Below are 26933 nucleotides of genomic sequence, written 5' to 3' on the forward strand. Positions count from 1 at the left end.
TATGTTCAGTCTAGTGTAGTATTAATAATACTACTAATAAAAATTAAGTTTATTTACAATTAAAGCTTTACACACCGCCAGCCCAGGTATTCCTAGGGCAGGTTACCTGTACTAAGAAAGAGGTCAGTTTCTTCTCTAGTAATTATTTTAAGAAATTTTATTCCTAGTTGCCCACGCTATCTGTGGCCTCTGCAGAATTGTAGGCCAGTGTGGAGAAGTGGACAGAAAGGGAAGGTCAGAGTAGAAATGTTGGACTTGACTGGTCTTAGAACACTATGTTCTTCCCCTGGAGCCTGAGCATGGAAAGTGTGCAATGTTTACTTTCATGAATTCTTTCATTGCTCTTTGGAGAATCAATTAAAGTCCTTCAATAACTATTTCTTTAGTACATAACATGACCCAAGTATTATTCTGGTGATTGGGATATATCAACAACCTATACACAGATCTCTGCGTATATGGAGCATAACTGATATGATATGTTAGAAGGTACATGCTAGGAAAATAAAGTAGAGCAAAATAAAAGGGATCAGAAATGCAAGGGGAGGGAGCAGAAGAGTTGCAGTGTTGATAATATTTAATTGCTATGTGTCCCATTTGTGGTTCCCATGAATTGTATGAAAACATTCTCTCGCTGGTTGCTCACAAATCTTCCCTCAGTACATTTCACACTCCTATATTCTACGGGAATCCTTACCCACCAAATGCCTTCTTGATTGGGTAAGAAATGCTCTCACATGGGACCCACATCTGGCCCATGGACCAGATCAAGTATTCTTTGCCACCAACAAAACTGGAAGGAGAGATTATCTTCAGTGTGGCAACTCCTCTGGCATAGAGCAGCTAGCCGGGTAGTCCCTTATCAGAAATGAACTAGATACCAGTTCACTGTGTCCCCAAAATTCAAAGAGATGCAAATTGCAATTTCTGAATGGTCTCTCCTAAGCCTTTCTTTGGGCTTGACATGAGAGGATACACTCCCATGCTTCTGCCACAACAGAACTCCTTCCAAAAATCCTTTTCTATTCCCAACCTACCCTAATTTACATGTGATTGGGAAATGTGCTAAGAGCTTCAACTGGGTTTCTTCTAATTGCTTACTAAGTGACAGTTTGCAGCTTATTTAAAACATGAGAGTTATTGGCATTTATTTTACCATCTAAATTAAGTGATGAGATAATACTAAGATCAGGAAAAATACTGGCAGTGGAGATACATATGTCAGCATATTAATAATTACTAATACATCGTTTTTATGAATTTTTAAATTTTCTTTACATATGAACATATATTTTTCTCTTACTAAGTTTGATTTTAAAAAATGCAAGTATAAATCATACATTGATAGGCTTCCAGAAAGATAGTGGCAAGCCATATGTTTACAAACCTCCAAAATGATAAAAATTAACAAAAAATAATAAATTTTTAGTTTTATTGAAACTGAGAACATTATAAACCTCATGTCACAAACCTAAAGAACATTATCTAGAAATAATACATAACAAACAACAAGATGTATAGCAAACCAAAAGAAGGCACTGGGACCTAAATGCTTGCAAACACTGTTCTGTGAGTCAGATGAAAGTGAGAGAGAATTCTAAGACCTCCTGGATTGAAGGGGCAAAATCTGAAAAGCTAGCTACTTGGCAGGGGTATAAAGCTATTCACCTGAGGTACAGATCAAAGAAGGGGCCACAAAGCCAGAGGGCCTAGGAGAGGCATCCTGAAGCCATGCAGTTGCTAAGGAGGAACCTCTGAGCTTGGAGCAACACCATGGAAAGCAATCAGAAAAAACATACACAAAAAAAAAACCCCTTAAGAATTTGAGACATCATCCATAGAGTCCCATGTGCAGAGCTGCTGGCCACAGCATTATCCCTCAGGTTTATCTGTGTGGGAAAATGCACAGTAAATTGAGGCTTTGATTTCTACAGTGGGGCTTAAATCCCCGTTTAGTTGGTGGGTAATTATGGGTATCTTCAGAATTCAAACAGCAGTCAACGAGGATAATGAGGGATCTTCCCTTAAGAATATTAGCAGACAACAGAAAATTGACAGTTATGTGGGAAGTGTAGGAAAACAGAAGGATCAGGCAGAAAAAAATAGATGAAATGAGCTCCAAGGAAAGAGTGAACATAGACTATGTAATCAAGATTTTTTAAATTAGAATTACTGTTCTTAGTGAGATTCTAAAATTCTGTTCAACAGTATTGGAGGATTTGAAAGGCAAAAAGAGAATATGAGGGTCACACAAATATGAGGTTAACACAAATGTCATATCTGCAAGAAGCTGCACCCCAATACTGGCTGAGAGATAACACAAAGAGACCAGGATTTTCAACATTTAGCATCTTACAAGAAGTGCTCTTGGGAGTGAGATTCAGATCTGGGAGGAGGGTCCTGGCTTGGCTGGTAATGACACCTCTGAGGAGATGCTGTGAACCTGGTTCTGTCAGTTTTGGGGGAAAAAACCCAAAAAACAAAAATACTAGAAATAGTTTTTTCAATAGTTTTCAAGTACTGGCTGCTACAGGAATGAAAAGCCATTGAATAGGTGAGGCTGAAAAATACAGATGCAAAATATGGAAGGAGCAGTTCCCTTCCCCTCCTCTAGGCTTCCTGTTCTCTAGTACCTGGTGTCAGCAGAGCCTAACTAGGAGCATAAGGGAGTTCACAAAAGAGACATGTAATTGCTAAGTCCTGGGCTCACATCACAAAGCAGAGACTAGAGGGTGGATATGAGGTAAGATAAGAGCTTAGTATCAAGGAGGTAGCCTTAAGTGCTAGAAGACACTAAAGCAATACTTAGAGAGATTTTAGGGGGGAAAAAAGAATTGTAAGCCAAGAATTCTATATCCAACCAAACTGTTTTTCACTTATGAGAGCAAGATATAAAAACCATTTTGCAAATAAATATGGGAAGTACTCAAGAAAAAAAAAATACCAGAAAGATTAAAAAAAAAGTAGTACCTAATGAAAGGTACAAATAAGTCATTTTTTGACCCTAAAGCAAATATTAAGAAAAAAAATCTTAACAGGTGTATAATGCTAAAAAGCAAAAATACTAATCTAGAACTGAATGTCAAATTAGTTCAATTTCTGGAAGAAAAGAAGGGTGGTGTGACAAAGATCTCATGCAAGAGGAGGATATGGATATAAAATGTGCAGAGATACAAAGAGAAATACAGAATGGTAAGTTTGTCCTGAATTTCATTTACCTAATACACCTAAGCTATTGTATTAAGAATAGAATTATCCAAGTCAATGATGCAAGAAAATAAAAGTAATTAAAAGTAAACAAATCAGAAATACAAATATGAGCTAATGGTCAGTGCTTATATACCCTGATTTACATGTATTATCATATAATTTCCCCTACAATATTTTGAAGGAGGTTATTCACATCCATACTAATAAAAGGATAATATGCTAATTAGACCACCGTCTTCTGAACATCATTCCTAACAAAGGCGGGGTTGTCGAAGCCACCCGTGGTCCCGGGCACCTGCGTCCGGCCTGGACAAAGCTTACTGTTCCTGTTTCTATTACTATGTACCCTTTAGGGATGTTTCCAGGCCTCGGTGGCATTGGTGGTGGTAGCAGCGAGGCACAGTGAGGGGCGTGTTTTGCATCAAGGAAATTCCTAAATCGCCCTGTATTCACTCGAGGATGAAATTTCAAAGTCTAACTGACAGCAGGCGGCTGGCTCAGGGCTCCCAGGGGCCTGAGCGAAGCCGCTGGGGGTCGTGGGGGACTGCAACCAGCCCAAGCAAAGCTTACCATTCCTGTTTCTATTACTATCTACCGTTTAGGGATGTTTCCAGGCCTCGGTGGCGTTGGCCTTGGCGGCAGCGGCACAGTGAGGGGAGTGTTTCACTTAAGGTAATTCCTAAATCACCCCATATTCACTTAAGGTAATTCCTAAATCGCCCCAATTTCACTTAAGGTAATTCCTAAATCGACCCATATTTGTTCAAAGTCTAACCCACAGCCGGTGGCTGGCTCGGGGATCCCGGGGGCCTGCAGCTGGCCAGAGGGAATGAAGCTGGGGTCCAGGGGCCTGCGGCCGGCCAGAGGGAAGCCTGGGTCCTGGGTGCAGGGACGAGGCAGATTTGGTGAAGTGGTTAGGGGTGATCAGGCTGGCAGGGGAGCAGTTAGAAGCAATCAGGCAGGCAGGCAGAGGTGGTTAGGGGCAATCAGGCAGGCAGGTAGCGTGCTTAGAGGTGATCAGGCAGGCAGTTAGAGTGGTTAGGGGTGATCAGGCAGGAAGGCAGGTGAGCAATTAGGAACCAGCTGTCCCAGATTGCAAGAGGGATCCCGGATTGGAGAGGGTGCAGGTGGGCTGAGGGACCCTCCACCCCTCCATGCACGAATTTCATGCACTGGGCCTCTAGTTATAAGAATAAAATCCAATTAAAAAATAAACAACCAAAAATCTAACTTGCCCAAGATTACACAATAGGAAGTGGAGGAGCCAATGTTGTGCCCATGTCTCCCAAAATTTACAACTACCTTGTAATTCTGCCCTCGGAACATAGACTAAATGAACGTAGTTGTGTATCCAATACCCATTCTCCCCCTTTTGTTTTTCTAACAGACATCCCATTTGTTTTTTAAGCCACTGATATCAAATATTCAATTATGCAGCAAATTCAATATCTAAATGTTATAAAGACCAATAAAATTGATCACCATAAGAAGAAGAATTCCCCTGGTAAAATAACAAATAAATGTATTCTTAAGTCAATAAATGAACAAAAATCCAGGTACATGATATTTATGAGACACTTAAAAGGAAATAAGACAGAAAGACTAAAAGAGAGCTGGGCTAAAGCACCCTAATGAAGTATGAGTAAAATTGAAGCAATGTTACATACTAATATTATATTATAAAATGTTCCAGCCAAAAACACACAAACAAAAAACATCACAAACAACTAAAAAAAAAAACCCATTCACAACACAAAATGTGACAAAAATGGATAGTTCACATTGATAAAAGGCATAATAAGTCAAGAAGATATACTAGGTAATTTTACACAGTAATTGCTGTTATTTAAAATGTATAATTCAAATCTGTTGGAAATGCAAGTTATTTGATAAAACTGTATATGAAAATTTTTGACATTCCCCTTTCAATCAGTCACCAAATAATTAAGCGTGTGGAAAACATAAATAACATAATTAGTAGTGCTTATATAGCAAACATATACTATGCATATTCTTTCAAAAGTCCATTAAGTAGAGATAAAAATTGATCATAGAGCAGGCAACAAACAATTTCCCCATGAATTCTATAAACTAGATACCATAAAAGCAGTGATATCCATAAATTTTACCAAAGTAGAAAAGACAGCCACTCTATTACACAGAAAATAAAAGCAGACCACATTCCTCTCAATAGACCATGAATCAAACAAGAAAAATTAAAATTTAAAACAATGTAAAGATGAATTAGACATTAATAAAAATAAGAACATTACTTGCCAAAGTCTGTGAGATATGGCCAAAGAAGTACATAAGGAAAAAAATTTTGTAAATCAAATTCAACTGAAGAAGCCAAAAGACCAGGCCAGCCCGGACCAACTATACAAAATATACCTTTTTAGAATGTTGCTAAGAATCTACAAGTTTGAAGGAAGAAACTCATGGCAGTGGATGGAGATAGGGGTAAGGAAGAAACTAATTTTTTACTATGTACCTTGTGATACTTTTTAAATATTTTACCATGTGCATACAAAGACAATAATGAAATCATCCAGAAATAATCCAATGTGAATATTGTATTTGCTACCAGTGTTTTCTTTATTAATAAGATTAAGATCTATAAACTAAAGCATAGTCTCATACTGTTATCATAAGAAAATGAGTTCCTGGTGCTTAATGGTATAATAAATATAAAATTTGAAATAAGAAAGGAAATGAAAAAAAGTAGATGAAGATACATTTCAAGGTGGTAGCAAAGGATTTTAAATTTAATTTAATTTTTAACATAAACAATGGATTTAAAGTGTAAGGAGACTGATCATTTCTAGTATGTTTTATATTTTTCTTTTTCTAGAAGTAGCATTACATTACAAAAATGAGCAAAACCCAAGCAAAATAAATTATTTAGTCAATTTTCCTAGTATCATTTTTGAAATATTCTTTCTCATTTTTAGATGAATTGTGATGCTTTCTTTGCTCATTTAGTTGTTCTGTATACTAAGAATGACAACTGTTGCTCTAGCCAAGGGTTTATTTACTTAACTACAGAAAAAATTGTACATTCACAGAAAATATTGCACTTTTTTACAGGAAGGAGTTAAAGCAGAATACCCCCAAAAAATAGAAGTCAGAGAAGATAGAAAAACAGAATGTGAACATAAAGTAGTGCCTAGAATGAGGCTAAAAATATACACTTCTAAAAGAGATGAGTATAATTTTGGTTCTAAATGGTCTAGTGATCAGAGAAACAAAGAAACAGTAAATTACACAATTAACAGCATCCTCCTCCCACCCCCACCCAAAGAACAGATTGTTTAAGACTAGGACTATATTTAGAACTAAATTAAACAGAAAATAGCCCAATCCCATAGAGGCAATTGATACTTTGCCACGCCCTAATTTCTAGAAGGAACTTTAAGAAGGTATCCTGTTTTGAAGATAATATTTTTTCCCTTTGATTATTGGAATTGGAACTTTCTGCCTCCTCCTATTTATTTCTTTTCCTCCTTCTTTTTCCTTTTATATTTTTTCATCATCTTCTCCTCCTGTTCCCCTCTCCCCCTTCTTTTCTTCTTCTTCCACTGTGTGGTTAGCCATGAATCCTCCTTCAACATATTAAGGACATTAGTCTATAGAGATTTTTAATTTGCTATCTTTGGGAGTTTTAATGTAGATACTATGCTTTCATTGTAAAAGAAAAGTGGGTGTTTGCTTTCTTTTATTGCCTATGTCCTGGCACTGTTGAGTTATCATTAGAGAAATCCAATCACTGAATATTTTTTTTACTAGGCCTTGAAATCATCAAGCTCTCCCATGGGAGGAAGGTGAGGAGGGGTAGTGGTGGTGATGTTAACATAGGTCTTTGATAACATCTTTATTTCTTCCAAATATTTGATCTAAGTTACTTTCTTTTATGGTCATTTTTGGTAATTTATATTGTCCTAAGGAATCATCCAGTTTTCAATTTAATTACAAATATAACTTTCAAAGTCCTTTATATCTGTACTTATTTTCTTATTTTAATGTCTTATTTCATATGTATCTGTGCTTCTCTCTTTTCCTTGTTTAGACTAGCTATTGATTTCTCTATTTTGTTGTGTTTCAAGGAATCAGCTGTTTTATAATTCATTAATTTATGACTCTTTTTATATTTATTATGCTTTTATTTAGTGTGTTTTATTTCTCTACCTTTTTGAGATTAATTTGTTTATTTAATTTGTTTATTTATCAAAATGAATTTTTATTGTTATGCACTTAACCCAGAACCACTCTCATCTCATACTTTAGGTGCAAGTGATATGTGGTGTTTTCATTATTTTTATGCTTTAAATACACCAAAATTATTATTTTTATTTCTCTGAGTCAAGAATAATTAAAGAGAGATTTTTAAAAGTTTAGCTGTAAGGTCTTTGTTTTCTGGTTTTATTTAGTATTTTATTATCTATTTATTGCACTTTGTTCAGTTAAAGTTGTCTGTACTTTGTATGTTTTATAGTTAGGATTATTTGTGACCTAATATATGCTGAATTTTTATAAATAGTCAATAGACACTTGTAAGTTTAATTTCTGTTTTCTGCATGTGAAGTTTGACTATTTCAATCAGCTCTCTCTTATTAATTAAGCTACTGTAGTCTTCTTTATGATGCTGATTATTATTATTCTATCTATTTCCTGATATGAGATAACTGAAGTAAAAGTTCCTACTACTTTTGTGTTTTAATATTTCTTCTTTATTTCTTATATTTCTCATTTATTCATTAAGTTATATTTTTGGTGAATGGTATTCATGATGTCATCTCTTGGTCGAGGTTTGTTACATTTATCATTATAGTGGTTATGTGTTGAATGATGTTCTCCCAAAAATATATGTTGAAGTCTTTTAGAAATAGGGTCTTTGCAAATGTATTCAAGTTAAGCAAAGGTCATAGGATGGAGTCATCCAATATCACTGGTGGTCTTATAAAAAGGGGAAATTGTTAGATTATATAAGGTCTCTTACCCCAATGACCTTTCATACATTATTTCCAATATTATCATCTTACCATCAAACATGATTAGAACATTTGAAGAGATCCTAACCAAGAAATCCCTGTTATGATCTGAAAGAATTACAAGATCCTTCTCTAATAGATCACACTGACAGGGATTTGGTGCGGGGGGTGGGGGGGGGGGGAGGGAGAAACCAAAACTTGAGAAAGAAAAGAAAGGAGAGGCATTTTCCCAGATGATTCTACATTCCTTTCAGATTTTATCAAAGCAATTTTATTTCTGTACTTCCATATAAGTTTTAAACATTAATTACATCTGAATTATACAACATTAATTAGAAAAGAGCAACCTTTTTACGAATTATAAAATAAAGCAGAAACTCTAGCTTACTTATGTCTACTACTATCAAACCACCATCTGATGGCAGTATACCCTCAAATTACAGATCCCAGTTTTTAATATTTCAGATCAAACTATACTACTGAAATGATGATCAGCACAATATTCATTTGGAGAGCCTGGTATTTCAAGACAATGGGATGTAAAAATTCCCATGGCATAATTTTTTCCCTCAAGGAGCTCACAGTGTACTGGGGAGAGAGGCATATGCACAGATAATTTTAATAACAGTGTTCAATGCATATTATAGAGCCTTAGAGACAAATTCTTAGCCTAATCTGGAGATAAGATTTTGCAAGGAGATGACACCTGGACTGAGTTTTAATATGTCCAAATTACTAAGATTAAAACACAAAGTAAAATTATAAATATTATGGAAGGGCAAAAAATTACTACTTTGTATAAGGAAGAAAAGAGGCTATTGGATTCAAAGGATGGGGAAATAGTTTTACATTTCAGGCCAGATAATCCACTAAACATCAATATTTCTTGAACATTTGCTATATGCCAGGCATCCATAGAAGGACAAAATGTGCACAACCTTTGCCCTAATAAAGCTTTTCTTCTGGAGGACAAGCTGACAATAAATCCAAAATGTAATGCCAAGTAATTATATTCGCACCAAAGAAGAGATAAGCAAAAGAGTGGCTAAAGTGGAGAGACCCAGAAATGGCTTTGAGAGGCAGTGATGTTTTAGATAAGGCCATCAGGGAACACTATATGTTTACCTGAGTGATAAAACTGCATATACCAACTACACTCATACTTGTGGCTAAAGTCTGTTAGCAGAGTAACAATGAAAATGTACTTACCAACACTTGCCCCACAACGGTCTGTGCCGAAAGTAACATTTCTATACGATCACGAAATACTCCATGGAGGTAGAGACTTTTTAAATGTTTATTACGGCTGCTCCTTGCCAAGATTAGTTTCTATAAGTGAGAGAAAGGAATTGAGTGTGACCTGGAACTTGGAGAAAGTAATCTGTTTATAGATTCTCCTGTGCTGTGGTATCCGCCAGAAATTACCCCACCTATTCCAAACCAGGGATCCTTGAAGTCACTCATTCAGTATTTCAAGAGATGGACTTTATTGAGTTTGCATTGTACTGGTCTTGTGCACAGGTTTTTTTTTCTCTGAATTGGACACCTTCATCATGCTTTTCTCACAGACTCTTAGTCCAGACCCTTCAAACTGACATTATTGTAATGGTCAGGTTTGGGAGCGCCATGTTCTTTCTGCTCTGGGAACAAGTGTCTTATCCTTTTCCATCAAGATACATGGACAAAGGAAAAAACTTACAAATTCATTTTTTAGGTGATTCCTTAAGTATCTGCTTATTTGAGAGAAAAAGAAGGAAGTTTTAGCAATTTGATTCTGCTTTTAGTTCCTTACCTAATATAATATCATGCTGAAATTATAATCATTTCTCACATTTGCAAATTGCCTTTACTTATTATATTTGGCACTTGTTATTATGTAGACAAAGTGTGAATGAATCCATTGTATATTGGTAAGGAAGTCGAGGTATAGAGAAATTCAATGACTTGCCCACAAGCAGGCCATCAGGAAAGGCTGGGGTCTAAACTAGCCTCTGTGTCTGTTGATGGTCTTGAACTACCACTGAGAAAGACACAGCATGCTGACCGGACCCTCTGACTTTTAGAAAAGTTCACTTCGGGTAGGGCCAGGGTTTTGAAATGACTTTATTTTTCTACTCATATTTTATGAGTGGTAGAAGAGAAATCTCAGTAAATGACTATTGGATAGAGTTCATATCTTGATCAATGCTTTGCCCTCTAATACTTATGATTCATTATGAGCATTCCTGAGATTTTTGATAATTGATTTTTAAAAAATATTCAATATAACATTAATATAGACCACTCATCTTAATTTCATTATAAAATTGGAGGTGCCTTCTGTGGGACAACAAATTGGCCCTAAGATATAATAAAATCATACTTACTAATATAGTAAACCTTTTAAAAATGCACATTTAAAGAGAAAAATTATGACTCTCCAAATAATTTTAAAAGAACTTCTGTCAGTACCCATATTTGTGGTATTTTTTACAATAGGCCAACTTTTCCAAAAGCTTAAAGTAAAAATACTGCACTCTTCAATTTACATTAACTTAACAAATTATTGAGAAGTCATTCAACTTTTATCAAAGTCCTCAAGATTCAAGAGCAAAACAGTATGGAATTCTGGTTGCTTGGACCTCATTTCTTACCTTTTTGTAACATTTGCTTTCTATTTTAAATTAAAAGATACCTCTGCACCAACGGATAGACAGGAATTACATCCAAAGAAAGAAGCAGCAAATACAGCAAATATTTATAGACAAATGAGTTCTCACATTTTTGTTACCACACATAAATGAATATAATGGGGAAAAAGATATATGTCCTAGAGCAGGAGTCTAAGAAGATTAAATTATTCTGCCAATTGAATTGTGCATTGAAAATAGGAAAGAAGGCTGATCCACCATACCCATTCATGTACTCTGTCAATATTGTTAAGAAGTCAGTCCCCCAGAACTATTTCCCCAATTTTTATGTTACTGCCTAAAGTCTTTAATCTACAAATAATTAGTAACAGAATGAACTTATTTAACAACAGAATCTATGAACTTCAATATTGGGTATTTCTTCAATGCAGAAACCTGAATTCTATATTATGAGATTGCCAATAACTTTAAGTACCAAGTTATAAATTCTGTTATTTTGTGTCAATGTTTAGCATTAAGAGAAATGTTTTAAGCAATCTTTCAATATTAATTATATTGCACAGATAGAATGTGTTCTGTTAGGAAAATTACTATAATCAGAGAAACAAACAGTGTGGCAAACAATATTGGAAACAAGCCACACATGGCATAATAAAAATCTCTGCTTTGGACCACTGGTAATGGAATAGCCATTATGTAGCATATAAGCAATGTCTTATATGGGTAATACATCATTATTCTCATCATCATCATTTAACAGGTGTCATTCAATAGCACCCATTCTTGTAAAACTAGTTCAGCATGAAAAGGTCTCTGCATTTGAGGCTGGGTGTCAGGTGTGTGTTATGTGTGGATGTCCAGGTGTAGTTCTGTGCAAATGAGTGTGTTTGTGGAATACAAAAGGCAGTGTACATATATGAATGCATATGCATCATGAATGATGGATCTATGAAAGTGAGGTTGACTTTGGTTTTCCTTTTTTCCTCCCTCATAGGACCTAGCACAATTGTCATTTTAAAATTCATAACAGAGGAATAAACAATGTTTGTGGAATTCATAACAGAGGAATAAACAATGTTTTTTTCTGTCAGAAAAGCAATCTGTTTCAAGAGCTAACATGTATCATCAACCATATAGCCATGCAATAAGTGGTGGGATAAAAGGTTGGCTCTATACTTAAGACCCTTGGAATAGCGGCCTAGGGGATCAGTCCCTTTCTAAGAGAGCTGGCTCTCTTAGCATGTGAAAACTCAGTGAAGCTTTAATTATTTCCTAAACACAATCACATGTCAAACCTGTCTCTGATCTTCATACAGTGGGATCCCAAATAAGGAAACTGACCAAGAGAATTCCTGTTCCCTTGATATTTTGCCGTTTTTTTATGCTTCTCCACAGTAGCCGGAAAAGGAATAAGATGAGGAGTCCACTTAAGAAGGTCACTAAGGAGGAAAGAATAAACGCGGCTTGGATCTCGGTTGTACAGGACAATTTTCCCATTTCTTCCCCATTATCATTTCGTTGCTTGGTTCGAAACATCGGGAAGCTGAATGTCAGAATTCTATGATGTCATGATCACATGGTAATGATTCCAGGAATTAGAATTCAGTGTATTACAGAGTCTTAACAACGGGTGCCATGCAATGAGTTGTTCTAAGGACATGGGTTGGCTAACCACTGAGATGCTGCCTCATAGGATGCTAGTAAATGAACAGAGGGAGAAAGCTGAGGTCCACAACATGGGTCTTCAGATTATGTGAATTCTAGATCTGATTTTATTATTCATTTTCTCAATGACCTTGAGGAAGTTACATTCATTGTCGCTATGGTCAATGGGCTATCTACTTGGTTTGCACAGTCAAGCAATTTCAGAATAACTTTTTTTTTTTTGCATGAAATGACATCCAACCATCTGTGTGTCAGAGTTGATTCTTCATCTTAACGAATGCCATATTCTCAGTAATCTTGCAAGGACAGATTATAGAACAATTTAGGATTTTAGCTTATCCTTTCAATAAGAAAGGCGTGGTGTAGAGTGCAGGTATTGTAGTGGGCAATTTTACCAGTATGAACATTGGTCAATTGTTATTTGAACCCAGGACTCTGTTCCTTTTATCTCTTCTTTCTGGGACCTTCCACTTTCTTGTTTTTATCCTTGTCCTGTCAACAAAATCTTTGGTCCAGCAGAGGCAAAGTTCAGGATGAGAGCAATTTCTTGTTTTCTCTGATGTTTTCAAAGGTGTAAGAAATATCATGCCTTTCATTGTGCATGAGGGGTCGGCAAAATGTCAGAGTGGAAGGTCCCCCCAGTTATTGTGAAGACGACCTGACATGAGGTGATGAGACCCAGAAGAAATGACATTGCCCTGTGCAGTCCACCATGACTCCGTTCTGTGGAGCAGACTATTTCTAGAAGAGAAGTACATTTCCTAGAACTGTTGCCACAGTTATTTTGTCACGGGGGATGTAGATGACTAGGGAAACACTGCCGTTTGTGACTTGGGAGCAATTCAGTGTTCAGAACATGGGAGGTAGACAACTTTAAAGCAACTTTACCCTTCACTATACTCTCCTTGTTCTCAAGAGTTTAAAAACATAAGAATAATATCTACTCTGTGGAGTGCCTACTACAAGCAGAATCTTTGTCAAGTGTGTGTGTGTGTGTGTGTGTGTGTGTGTGTGTGTGTGTGTGTGTGTGTTTTAACTACTATGTGCTAGGCACTGGAGGCAGAACGGTCAACAAAACAAACATAGTTCATCCCCTGATGGGCAATACAGTTAACCCAGGGAAACACAATTAGAAACTGGGGGAGGTTGTTTTGGGGGGAAATGTAGTGGAAGGAGGAATCTGATCTAGGTGAAGAGTCCAGAGGCTGTGTCATGTCTGAAGCTGAGGTCTGAGGTACGAGAAGGAACCAGGGGCAGGACCCTTGGTGGGCTGGAGAAGCTGGGGACACATTGTTAGACAGAGGGACTACCGCAGGCAAAGGTGGAAAAGAGATGGCACTCTGAAGAGGGTGGTTGATGGAAAGCAGTGATCCAAGAGAAGGCTGGCTACGTATGAAGGGAAGCAGATCATGAAAGGCATTGTGTTCCAGTTTAAGATGTATAAAATACAAACACACACTTTATCATTTGAAGGATTTTTAAAAAAGGAGTTAAATGATTGAATGTCAATCAGAGAAGACCTTGGTCCAGAGTGAGAGGAGGCTAATCCAGTGAGTGTGCTGGTGGGTGGGGCAAGCAGGTGGCCAGGATGGAAGGTCTCTGCACATCTGTACATGTAGATGAGCGTGAGGATGTGTCACTGCTGACCCTGCATTCCTGGCCGGTACTTCTGGGAGGTGGTTGAGGCCTTTCACTGCTACCCTTTTAAAACTAGATCTAAGAAATAAACAACACTATGCTACTGAAGATTTCTTTTTTTCAGATGAATTTTTTAACATGGCCATGATTTGATTAGAAAAATAGCTTTACTTTGTACACATCTCCATAATTTACATCTGGGCACTCAAATATTCTGGGAAAATTATACTTTATAATGAGACTGAACATATGTTTCATTTTTAAAATTTACTTTCTTCAGGAAATGTGCCATACCTGAAGAAGGAAAGCACTTCAATCTTTAAGTGTACATAGCAGCACTCATGAATGTGTCTGTGTGTTTGTGTTTATTTAATGCTTCTGAAAGTAATAAATCATATTGTAAAGTTATCTTTTAAGGGCCTATATCCATCTGTCACAATTAATGCTATAACCCTACCTTCTTCTGTTTCTATTACCAGACCTTTAATTCTTACCCCCAAGGAACATCCACCCACCAGGCAAACACTGGTGAGGACATATAAGGCCCCAGTTCATGCAGTTAGTCAGTGACACACCAGGTCTAAGGTCAAGGGTGAAGATGGTTTTACCTCCACAGAACACTTACATCACAGCGGAAGAACATCCCAGTAAGAGGTTTCGGGGGTAAACATGTTCTTATTGATTTAATGTATCTATCACTTCGGGAATGTTACTTAAAGTTCATTGCCTGAGTTGCTCCAGCTGTTTACCTGAAGCTATTTTAGTCACCAAATCTTTTATCTTTCACCTTCTTAATGTTTCATTTTTGGTTTAACTCCTCAAGTTTCATAAAATGGGACAGACAGTGTATTAACCACTTTTAAAGAAAGCTTACTTTTGAAAGAAGATCCTTTAATCCATAGCCTATTTAGATCCATGATCTATGGAAATCCACTGTTTCAAAAAGGTGCTGTACTTTTTTCTTCTGTTTATTCTAAATGGATAAACCATAGCAAGGCACTGTGGTGGGCCCTTTAATCCAATAAACTGTCTATACCATTTTGGTGATTTTATTTTTAGAAACTACCATTTCTTGAGAGACTGATATTATAAACAATGTAATCACATTTAAAATCCATACAGAAATGTTGAGTTTTGTTTTTATCTTTTTTTTTTTTTTTTGCAAATGTGTCGGTTTACTTCTGAAGTATAAGCCCTTGGCTGAGCTTCTTATACTCCCCCAATCTTTATTTTCTCATCAGTAAAATGAGGAGGCTGGACTGGTATTTGAGATTCTGACCAGCTTGCACACACCAAGAATCTTTGATTGTATAATCGTGGATTATGTCTCTAACAGATTATAATTATTTTTTAATATTCCAGTGTCTGATCTCATTCCTCAGATGAATTCTTTTGGACAAAAAGAATGAGGAAGCTTATTTCCTGTTGGGGGAGAGATTAGGGAGGATGCACAAAGCCATGGAAGAGAGTCCAGAACCATCTTCCTTATAGTGTCACTGTCTTTTTTGTGTCCTTCATCCTATAAATTCTGCCTAGTCTTTATTACTATCTCCTCTTAAAAAATATTATGACCACATGTCCCTCCTTAGGGACACCTCCATTAGGTTATAATTAAGTGCTAAGCTCCTCTTCATAGTTTTGCACTGTTTTTTTGTGTGTTAGCCTTCTCTGTACAACCATCTCCTCCACTAAATTCATCATTTAAAATGTGAAGACATTCTGCAAATAGCCAAAATTCTAGAAACGTACTAACTGGTGTGCCAGAGAGATTATCCCTTCCCTTCCCTCTGACCAGTCTCCCATTCCTTTTTCTCACTGACTTGCTTTCTTTGGTAATTCAGAGTTATGGATCATTTTGGCTATTTGCAAAATGCATATGTATATCCATATGTATATCACATACATGAGGGTTTTACTTGGTGAGTTCCTAAAAGCAATGTGAAGAATTGCATCAACCTCTTTAATTGTCTGATTCGTAATTCCTAATTATTCTATTAAATGTTTGGAGGGTGGTCTTCAAAAATCATGGTACAAGTCTAACAAAAAAAAAGTTAAGAGGTGAACCTCCTCCATTTGGCCAGTAGATGGAAGTATTTCATAGGTAATTAACAAGCAGTAGGGTTTTGGTTCTGGGTTTTGTTTTGTTTTTAAGAAAATGGAGGACTCATCAGGAAAAGAAGTAGACAGGAGAAATGAAAAACAGAAACTAAGCAAGGAAGACCTGGACATCCAATTCTATAAAATACAGGGCTTCCAAACTCAATCTCACTAAAAACCCATTTTCTGTTCAGGTCCTGTTTATTCTCTGTGACTGCCCCTTTTGAAAAAATAGATGGATAAATTAAACTCTTGATAACTGGAGTTTTTTGGTTGTTGTTGTTTCTCTGTGGATCCTTGAGAGTCCTAAAAATCTTGTCATGAGAAATGAATAATGCAATCAATCTGTTCAGCCATCAGGCCAGCTGAACATCAAGCTGGTGATTTCATTGGCAAAAGTGGTGTGTTGCTGCTCCAACCAGCCCTTCTGGCCATGGTTCCAATGCAGTGGTCATCATGCCATCCTTTGCCCATCCTCTCTACTGCTCCTGTTTGGAATTATTTCTGATCTACCGTCGAATCACCAAGCATTGTCCCAGCAGCTGGTTGCATTCTTCCTCTGGGTACTGTGTGAGTATATGTTTCCAAAATCTCAATCTCAATGAACCGTGTGTGTTTGGGTCTCTGGGTATCATATCCATCCAGAAGATTCTGTTGAAAAGCTGAGTTGTCACGAATGGCATAAGAAATGAAAGCCATTGTCTCTGTATCAGCTTCTCCTAAACTGGTACCTTCATCCAAACATGCCTCTCCCAAGGCCCCGGCTCCTTGCAAGGTTTGGGGATGAAAAGACAGGGTCCATCTTTGGTTTGGAAATAACCCAGCAGGTTTTATTTATCTTAAGAGAAAAGCTATGACTCTATAGATACAAAATAACTTTCTAAAAATCAAATTTATTTTAATCTACCTATTTTAAAGAAAATCCAAATAAATGATATAGAGTACAAGCATGAGCCATATAAAGTGCTCTGAAATGGCTTAACGTCTTCTAAGATAGAGCCTTGCTTCCTCACCCAGTTCTAATTGTTTTTCCCATCAAAGGCTAATTTCGCCCTTTTTATTAGAACTTCTGACATTCTTCATCAGTATTGTGATTATAATTGCATTTCTCTAAAAACTGCCTCTATACGCAATGCCCTTAATAGAGAGTTTGAATGTAACTGTTGCATTAATACGTTCATTTTCTTTTTCTCAGGATATCCTTGAAGTAAGAACCTTTTGGAATATAATGTGCAAAAACTATATAGATTAGCATCGAGGAAGAAGAATTATTGAGCATTACGTCTATTTATCCCTGAGCCCTACTTCTTTTAAAACACAAGGAAACCCAGACCAAGGCAGAGGAATATACTTTTCAGTTTGTGAATGCAGAACTACCTCAACCCATCCAAATCCATAGCATTTGAGAGAAAAAAAGGTCAACCTATGATGGTGCATAGTCATCAAAGATTAATGGTGAGCTTATTTAGTAAAATATTTGGAACCCCTGAGTATTTTAAAATATATTTTTATCTCACTTCTAACAAGCCTTAAACTGATGGTAGGAAGAAAAACATACCACTGAAGAGAATAAAATCCTTTCTAGCCAGGAGAGATAATGAAAGGAGACAGAATAACATTTTGGTGGAGAGCTTTTATTTGTTCATTGAGAAGACGAAACTCCATGGGATGGCCATCACTGAGCTAGTAAACCCCTTCCTCTCTTCATTTACACTGTTTCTAATCAGTAAAGACAAGGGCCAGGTTACCCCTAGTAAGTGTCATTGCAGTTACTCACCATAGCAAAGATTGCTCTTTGAAAACCTTGCCACAAGAGAGCAACATTGACTAACTTTTGCCCTGAAAACATTTTTTTTTTTAAGGGAAAGAGATCTTTTTGCCCTGGAGTACATCCCAAATAAATCCTTCAAAAAAATCATATGTTTGCAGGTCCTGCTCAGAATAGGAGGAAAAAAATGGAATCCTGGGTAACAGTGAGATACATTGGCTCTCCTTTTGTCTACCAATGCCTTAGCTCACCTCAGTGAAGTTAAAAGGACAGATGTTTGGGGCTGTGCACATTAGTTTAGGAAACGTTAGTCAGGGAACCTTTCCTCTCTGGATTTTCACATGTCAGAGAACTGTGACATGTTTGCAAAGTTAATCCTTGCCCTGAAGCATTATCGTTGGATTAGTAAACTTAATGAAAGAAACAAAATGTCTTCGTCAGTATGGGGCCTTCTTGCTGCAAAGACGCCTTAAAGAGTAATCTCAATCACAGATAATCAAGATCCACTCCATAAATCAATAAATAGGCAAGAGAATCTTCAAAAATATCCCCATTTAATGTGCATTCAAAACAAAGCACAGAAAACTAGGAGAAATTTAACAGTTTCCTCCAGAAAGACAGTGACGCTATAAGGAAGATGGTTCAGGACTCTCTTCCATGGCTTTGTGCATCCTCCCTAATCTCTACCCCAACAGGAAATAAGCTACCGGGACCCCTTTTGATTTCTAGACTCTTCTTTCTAAACCTGTTCCACACATTTGTCATTCTCCCTCATCCTACCTGTCCTATATGCTTCTCACTTCTGGAGTGAGGCAACAGTTGATAGCAGAGATGTTTAGAGTCTAATACCCCTACCTGGCCAGGACCCACATAATCAGATCATTAACCTTTCTATTAGGTGTGAGGTTGGGGGTCAAACAGCTCTGCTTTCCTGTTTGCTGAGGATTCCTAGTTTACCTAACATGCATTTCTATCAAATGGGCACTCTGTCACTTGTACTCTAATAGAAATCACCTCTCCTAGAATCATTGACAGTATATAATAGCTGGATTTCTCAGCTTTGATACAACCTGGCTGAATCAAGTAGATGGAATGGAATCAACCCAACATACCACTCACAGTGATTACAAACTCTTTACTTACAGGGGAGTCATGGCCTCTGTAGATGGTAGCTCTTCCCTTGGAGAGTCAAGTGGTCTTTTGTTACCAGGAGAATGTGTCCTGGGCCTTCAAGTGATAGCTTTGAGTCTTGGCTTTACTACTTACAAGATCTGAAAACAACAACAAAAACTCCTGTGAGATAAAACACCTATGCTCTCTGACTCATAGATTGCATGAATGTCCAGTTACGTACTATGAGGAAAGCACTCTGAAATTTAAAGAATTAAGCCCTCAGTGGGATAGTACTTTGGACACTCAATAATAATAGCTGTCATTTATTGAGCATAGAGTTCCATATTAAACACTTTATGAAAATGGTCTCACTAAATCATCACAACTGTGCATGAGAGATATACATTTCCCTACTTTGGAGATTAAAAGTTTGAGATCTAGAGAAATTCAGCAATTTGTCAAAGGTCTCTTGGCTCACAAGGGTAATTTTAATTCAAAGCCTAGTCTGCAGTGTAGTCAACTCCAGAATCAGTGTTCTCACTGATGGGGTTCAGGACATGTTACCCTAAAATATGGCATGTTGGCATATTAAATATTTTAAGTAATTTTTAAAAAATGGCAGAAATAAAAAGGTCACTTAGACCTTCCTCCTTCCCTTCCTTGCTTTCCACTGAAATAGGCCATAAAACTTCCAGGTAAAAGGCACCCACCCTATGCTGGGTGGGAAGAAGCATTGCTATCACCTGAGACAGGGAATTTAGGGCCAAAAAGGCTGTATATATATTTTTTAAAAGTGATAAACTAACTTTTATTTTTCTAGTTATTCCTTTATCATTAACTACCCCTATTCTGAACCGCTTTGTCTTATCAATTCTTCACAAATGTACTTTTTTTCTCTGAAAGGTATAAAAGCTTTCTTCTGTGGTCACTTCTTCAAGTCTTCATTCTCTTGTGAAGGCTTCCATGTACATGTAAAAATTCAGTAAAATTTATATGCCTTTTTTTGTGTGTTCATCTGTCCTTGTCAGTTTAATTTTCAGACCCAGCCAGGTACACTAAGAGTTTTGAGGAAAATGTTTTCCTTCTCTACATGACCATTAACCAGAATTACTTTAGGGACTGGTCTGCTGCAAACCGCAAACCGCTGCCTTTATCTTGGGCAGTAAAATCTTCAGCATCTGAGGCTGTCTTCCCTACAGAGAGGTCAAGTCTCCTTCCTTCTTTCAGGCCACAGGGTTCATTGCCAAGGGGCACTAGATGCTAATGAAGGGTCTTTAATGGCCTTATGTTACTATCAGGATTGCCTCCACCACTCTGATTTGGAAATCACATATCTAAGGGGAGCTCTTCAGTCTAAGGAGGAAAGAAAGGATGGGGGAAGGAGGAAAGAGAAGGCAGAGCACACTGAAGGGATGAGGCCAATCATCACACCTAATTAGTAGTATTTTGCGGCCTGCACAGAGGAGAGCTCTTCTGAAAAGTCAGACTAGGAGGTTGTGGTGCTCTGAAGGCAGTGTGGTCTCCTGGGAGACAGGAGAGAAAGGACTCTGGGCGGTGGGCCCAGGCCATCTGGAAGTACTACAAATTGAAGTCTCAATTTTGGAGATTATTCAGAACAGGAAAATAGCCCCATAGCTTCCAAGTGCATTGGGCAAGGGGGATAATCTATTGATACTTGGTGCCTGTAGATGGAACCTGACTAATCCATCCAGGTGCAAGTTCCCTGGTGAGCATAGGGCTGGCAGTAGGGGTTAACTTCTTGTACGATGATCTTATTTTGATAAATAAATAAATAACCAGTCAGCTGAGATCTGTAAGATCTTCGTTAGACTCCTCCACAGCATCTTGCAGAACGTCTTCACATTTTAAATGATGAATTTAGTGGAGGAGATGGTTGTGCAGAGAAGGCGAACACACAAAAAGCAGTGAAAAACTATAAAGAGGAATTTAGTCCTTAATTATAACCTAATGGGGGTGTCCCTAAGGAGGGACATGTGGTCATAATATTTTTAAAGAGGAGATAGTAATGAAGACTAGCCAGAATTTAGATGATGGACACAAAAAATCATTACAGATGAGAATATGTCATGGAATGAAAGAATGGACATACTAGTAAATGCAAAGGGGAGAGAAAGCAGAAATATTATATTGGGATCCGGCTATTTTACAACATCTTTATAACAGTTGGATGGATGGTAGACTTGATGATTCCCATTTTACTTAAAGATGTGAGTTAACTTGTCTAAGATCATAGACCTAATCAGTGGTAGAAGCTCCAACCCTTTGATCCCAAAGTATGTGTTCTTTCCTTTAAACCATGTCTCTCTTCTTAGTTTCAGAGGTTGGTTCTATAAAGGAGAGATGAGACTTACAGATAAATGTCTATAAAACATAAAGATAGGGAGAGAGAGAGAGAAGAAAAAGGAGAAAAAAAAATTAAAACCAGAAGAAAATATAGTTGCTATTTAAATGATCTGGCAAAGGAAAAAAATGTTCTAAGCATAATGAGAAAGAAAAAAATAACAAAAGGAAATGAGTTTCTTTGGTAATATGTAAATTAATTTTTCATAGTTCATAAACATCACAGAATTAAAACCAAGCAATATATTAGTATAATTAATTTTCCCCAATTTGAAACCTGTTATTAATAATTTATAACATTTATAAGAAATATATTACTGGAAAAAATAAAAGGAACATTAATATTCAGTGATTAAGTATTTGAAAACAATCTGAAAATTCTAATAAAAGGAAGTTTTCTTTTCATAAGGATAGTCAGACATGTTGCCACAAATACTGCTGTTGAAAATGTAAATGTTGCAAAAGCATCAAAATATTTATTTCCTCTGATTCAATTAATTCATGGTATCTTTTCTTTTTTTTAAATATATTTTATTGATTTTTTACAGAGAGGAAGGGAGAGGGATAGAGAGCTAGAAACATCGATGAGAGAAACATCGACCAGCTGCCTCCTGCACACCCCCTACTGGGGATGTACCCGCAACCAATGTACATGCCCTTGACCGGAATTGAACCTGGGACCTTTCAGTCCGCAGGCTGACGCTCTATCCACTGAGCCAAACCGGTTAGGGCTAGAATAACATTTTAACCCTTTGCACTCACTTGCTTTTTTCTCGATTCCTTTATTCTACTCAAGATTTAATTTTTTAAATACCCCAGATTTTACAAAGCACGGCAGTAGAATAAAAAACTGGAGTTTCTTTTCATACAAACTTATTTATTTGGATTTTTTTATATTTCAAATTATTGATACATTCAAAGAGTAATTTTAATCTCCATGCTAACCGTGTCGAGTCACACTCGACAACCGAGTGCAAAAGGTTAAGAGACCATAATATTAAATGTACACTATTATCCTAATAATCCTATCTAATAAAGAGAGATTATTGACCCTCATGCTAATTGACCCTCATGCTGTTGCAAAGATGGTGGTGCCCACAGCCAGTAAGGAGGGACTATGCTAACTGACTGCCATGTCCTCAAAGATGGCAGCACCCACAGCCATAAGATGGTGGCACCCAGTCCCCTCAAGCCCTGCCAGGTGCGCCTGCCTCCAGAGTCCCCCAGTCCCCTCAGCCCCCAAGCCACCCAGGGCCAGCCCAAGGTGCAGCCAAGCCTCAGATGGCGGCTGCCCAGCCACCCAGGGCCACCAGAGGCTCAGGTAACCAGGACTGGTCGAGGCTTGCACTGCTGGCAGTGGCAGCAGCAGAGGTGTGATGGGGTGTTCCCTTCCCCTGATCACTGGGTAGCTTCCTGCCCCTGAGGGCTCCTGGACTGTTAGAGGGGACAGGCCTGGCTGAGGGACCCCCCCTCCAGTGCATGAATTTTCATGCACAGGGCTTCTAGTATTTCATAATATGCTTAGGACAAAATGTCTGAATGAAATATAGTGCAGGAATACCTGTTATCTTTTAGTGGTGAGATTATAGAAATTTTTTATTATATGTTTTTCCTGGCCTCTGTGGATCATGGGATTTATATGCTCTGTATTTGATTATTACCCTAATCACACTGGGAAGGCTTTGAAGTGTTTTGAGCCAAGACTTGACCACACATTTGTTTCAAAATCTCTGTAATAGGGAGAAGAGATTAGTTGGGGAACCCTAATAGAAAATGATTGTCGAAGTCCAAGTGGGAATATGGCGGTGAGATATTGGATGATGCTGGTAGGAACAGAGAAGAGTGGGTGGATGTGAGAGATCTTTAGAAGGTAAAAGGGAGAGAATGTGGTCATGATTGTCCATGGGAACAGTGATAAAGCACACTAGTATTTATCTGTAAGTCTAATTGAAATTTATTTACTAGACTCAAAAAGTTAACAACTGGTATTATTATAATATTGAAAAAAAAAAACCTTTAAAATCTTCCCTTAACCAAAGTAAATTTATACCAGAAAAATATTCAAGAGTAAGTTCAAGTCAAAATAAATGACTTGTTCAAAGTCCTGAACTCATATATAACAGGGAACAGGTTTCATCTCTGTCACCATTTAGAACTCTGGCTTTCCGGCTCATTGGACCACATGTTAAATCCTTTCCTAGTCCTCAGCAAGACAAAGTTAGACTATGTTTTGACATACCTGTCTAATATTTCTGTGAACTGATATTTGCTGAGGAAAAAAGGAAGAACATGATGATTTCAGTGTTCATCTTTATTTTCTGCAAGGAGAGCATATAGTGGAATTTGCAAATGGTATATATAGTGGAATTTGATTCCTGCACTATACATTTACAATGCAATTTTCCTCTTTCCCATAGCATTCACTTTGGGATAATGTAGGAAATCAAAGATTTAATTGCATAAAATAGGGGTGTCCTAAGAACATGCATTTTAGTCTTTCCTCTCTTTGTCCCACTAACAAGCTGAGCCTGCTATGGTTGCAGAGCTTTTGTCAGACAAACAGGTAAGTACTGAGCAACTATTTAAAATTGTGCTGTGGATGGGGTTAGGAACAGCGAAATATCTACCTAAGCTAATTGGAATGGAGATAAGATAGGCATAGGATAATTTTTAAAAATAGACTGTAGATAATGTGTCTTACTGAGAATAAAAAAGCCGTAAGAAACAGCAATAGAGTAGATTCTTGGCATTTATGGATAACACTTAAAATCTCAATTATTTGGGACCATGTAATAGTAATTTTGCAGGGCTTATAAATTTGAACTTAATGTTCCAGAATGGGCTATGATGGTTTCCTAGTGAGCAAAGTTAGTTGGCTCCTCAATATCCAAATCTTTGCTCTGTTCTCTACTTATCTATTCACTATTGCTCATGGTTAAATTAAAGACAAAAAACACATTTCTATTTTTTGAAAAATGATCTTGACAAAAGTCAACAACTAAGTTTGGAAAGAAAGTTAAATGGCTACGCCAGAAAATAATATTAAGGACTCAAATGGTGAATTCAACTCAGAACTATGAGGTACTCAACAGAGAAACAAGAGTAAGCAATCTATGAAACTATTTCAGCAATTGCCTGCACCAGAATTTATTTTAATAGCTACATAAAAGACTTTAGTACTCAATTTATAGAATCATTAATTGTCTAAGGGGGTCACTTAAAATTTTAAGTCATACTTTATAGCATTTTATGGAGGAAGTGACATGTAATGGTGTTTTCAAATTTGAGTATTTGAGAATGCCTAGGGACATTTCCCTCAGGAACACATATTTCTTAAAGTGTTAACAACATGGTATAGAAAAGAACCAAATAATTTAGAGAAGATGCAGAGTGGTTAAAAAAAAAAAAAAAAAGAATTCCCTTTACCCAGTCAGGTATGGATCTGGAGATAAGGTAGCTAGCTAGAGTCCTAACTGGTTGAATAAGGGTAACGCTAATGAAAAAAGAGTGATGTGGTGATGTAGGTAGGAGGGTGGGAACCCCTAAGAGTGCACGATGTGAGTAAGCAAATTCCAGGAACTATGAATGAAGAGTTGAGGGATTAGAATTCTGGCCCTGGTCTGCTCCTCATTAATTCTGTGACTTTGGGGAAGTCATTTATCCTTCATTTCTTTTTGAACCTTAATTTCTTCCTTCATAAAAAGATTACAGGGGCCTGGGTGATGCCTGAGCTATGGTTCAGCGATTTTATGGCTTGTAAGTAATCATACTATACAGTTTCACATCCTTTTATTCTCCTTCTATTGTGCATTAGATATTGAATATTTTCCACATCACTAAAATTAAAGCATTGTTTCAATGACTATGCAATACGTATTATGTTACCTTAATTATTTAGCCATTTCCTAGATATTTAGGTTTTCAATATTTTTATTACAAAAATGTTTTCTTTAATATAAAAATAGGTATCTTTGTAAATGTTTGTCCTTGTCTCTAGTGACTTCCTTGGATTGAGTCCGAAAAGTGAAATTACTATGTCAAAGAACATGAGCATTTTAAGTGTTTAATACTTATTGTCAGATCTCTTCTAGGAAAGCTCCTAACATCTTTATTCCCACAGAAGCTCCTGGGTCACTTCTCTTCCACTCATACAGTAGTGTTTAGCTTCTTAAAAATATTAGTTCAGTTGATAATTTAATATATTTTATCATTTTATTTTTTATTTCCCTTACATTTTCAAATAAAATGTTGGTACCTATGCATTTGTAAGTCACAGTTCTTTGTTTAGGACAGAAACAACAGACCAACACATTTAATTAACTTTTAAATGCACATGGAAACCTTCATAAGAGAATAAAGACCCAAAGAAGCAACCTGAGCAGGAAGCTTTTATACTTTTTAGACAAAAACACAACAACAACACACAATATATTTGTGGAGGAATGACAAGACAAGGGGTTTGTGCTAAGGGTGGTAAATGGTGACCAAGAAACTAGGAAGATAGAGTTAGTTTAACAAAGGTTTGTTTGCAGGTTCTTCTTGTGCCATCTCTGGGTTGATAAGAGTCTATCAGCAGTAAAAGAATTTATATCCTGTCTTTAGGCAGAAAAAGAAGAGCTTTTTCTGCATTTACTATTTCTTAATACCTTCAGCTCAAAAAATGTTTATGTCAAAGAGGCATATTTTGGGGTAACATTTACTGGTTTTCTTCATTCACTAGTTAACTATCTGTTGATGTCCTTTGACATTTTTTTTTCCCATTAGAAAAGCCATCCTTTTTTGTTTCGGTGTTAAGCATATCTTATTAAGGAAAATATTAACATTTTGGATCATTTATTTGTAACCCACAGATATCCTATATTCTTACCAGACATAACAAATTTTCTGTAATTCCACAAATAATATTCAGAGCCTTATTGATTAAGCACTTGTGACCCCCCTCCCCCACTGTATTCTTCTTTAGGATTTGGTTAGGGAAGTGGAGGAACTCACATAAATATTTTATTTCTCATATAAATGAGATCATATGGTTCTTGTCTTTCTTTGACTGGCTTATTTCACTTAGCATAATAATTTCCACTCCATCCATGCTATTGCAAAGGATAAGATTGCCTTCTTTTTTATGGCTTAGTAGTGTTCCATTGTAAATATGCACCACTGACAACTGTCAGGGGGAAGGAGAGAAGACTGGGTGAAAGAAGGTGAAGGAATTAGCCAAAACACACATATACATAACACATAACCAAACACTGACTGACAACAGTGTGATGATAGCCAGAGGGAAAGGGGGGTGGGAGCTAGGTGGAAGTGGACAAAAGGAGTTTTTGCTTGGGGTGATGGGTGCATGATGAAGTGTGCAGATTATGTTTTATTGAGTTGCACACTATAAACCTGTATAGTTTTGTGAACCAATGTTACCCCAATAGAGTAAATTAAAAAAATATTTTTAAAGATTAGATATCC

At 36.9% G+C, this 26933-nt stretch overlaps 1 protein-coding gene across 1 annotated transcript in view; it reads right to left on the minus strand.

Annotated features, from left to right (window-relative positions):
• KCNU1 (potassium calcium-activated channel subfamily U member 1) overlaps window positions 1-12364 on the minus strand; it is a 124750-nt gene extending 112386 nt beyond the window's left edge. The window contains exons 1-2 of the mRNA XM_054719936.1: window positions 12170-12364; window positions 9408-9527 (exon numbers count right to left, since the gene is read on the minus strand). Coding sequence (XP_054575911.1) covers window positions 9408-9527; window positions 12170-12364 — 315 coding nt within the window. The remainder of the gene's footprint in view (window positions 1-9407; window positions 9528-12169) is intronic.
• Window positions 12365-26933: the final 14569 nt, after the last annotated feature.

This window comes from Eptesicus fuscus, chromosome 8, assembly GCF_027574615.1.
Source record: "Eptesicus fuscus isolate TK198812 chromosome 8, DD_ASM_mEF_20220401, whole genome shotgun sequence".
Taxonomy (NCBI): domain Eukaryota; kingdom Metazoa; phylum Chordata; class Mammalia; order Chiroptera; family Vespertilionidae; genus Eptesicus; species Eptesicus fuscus.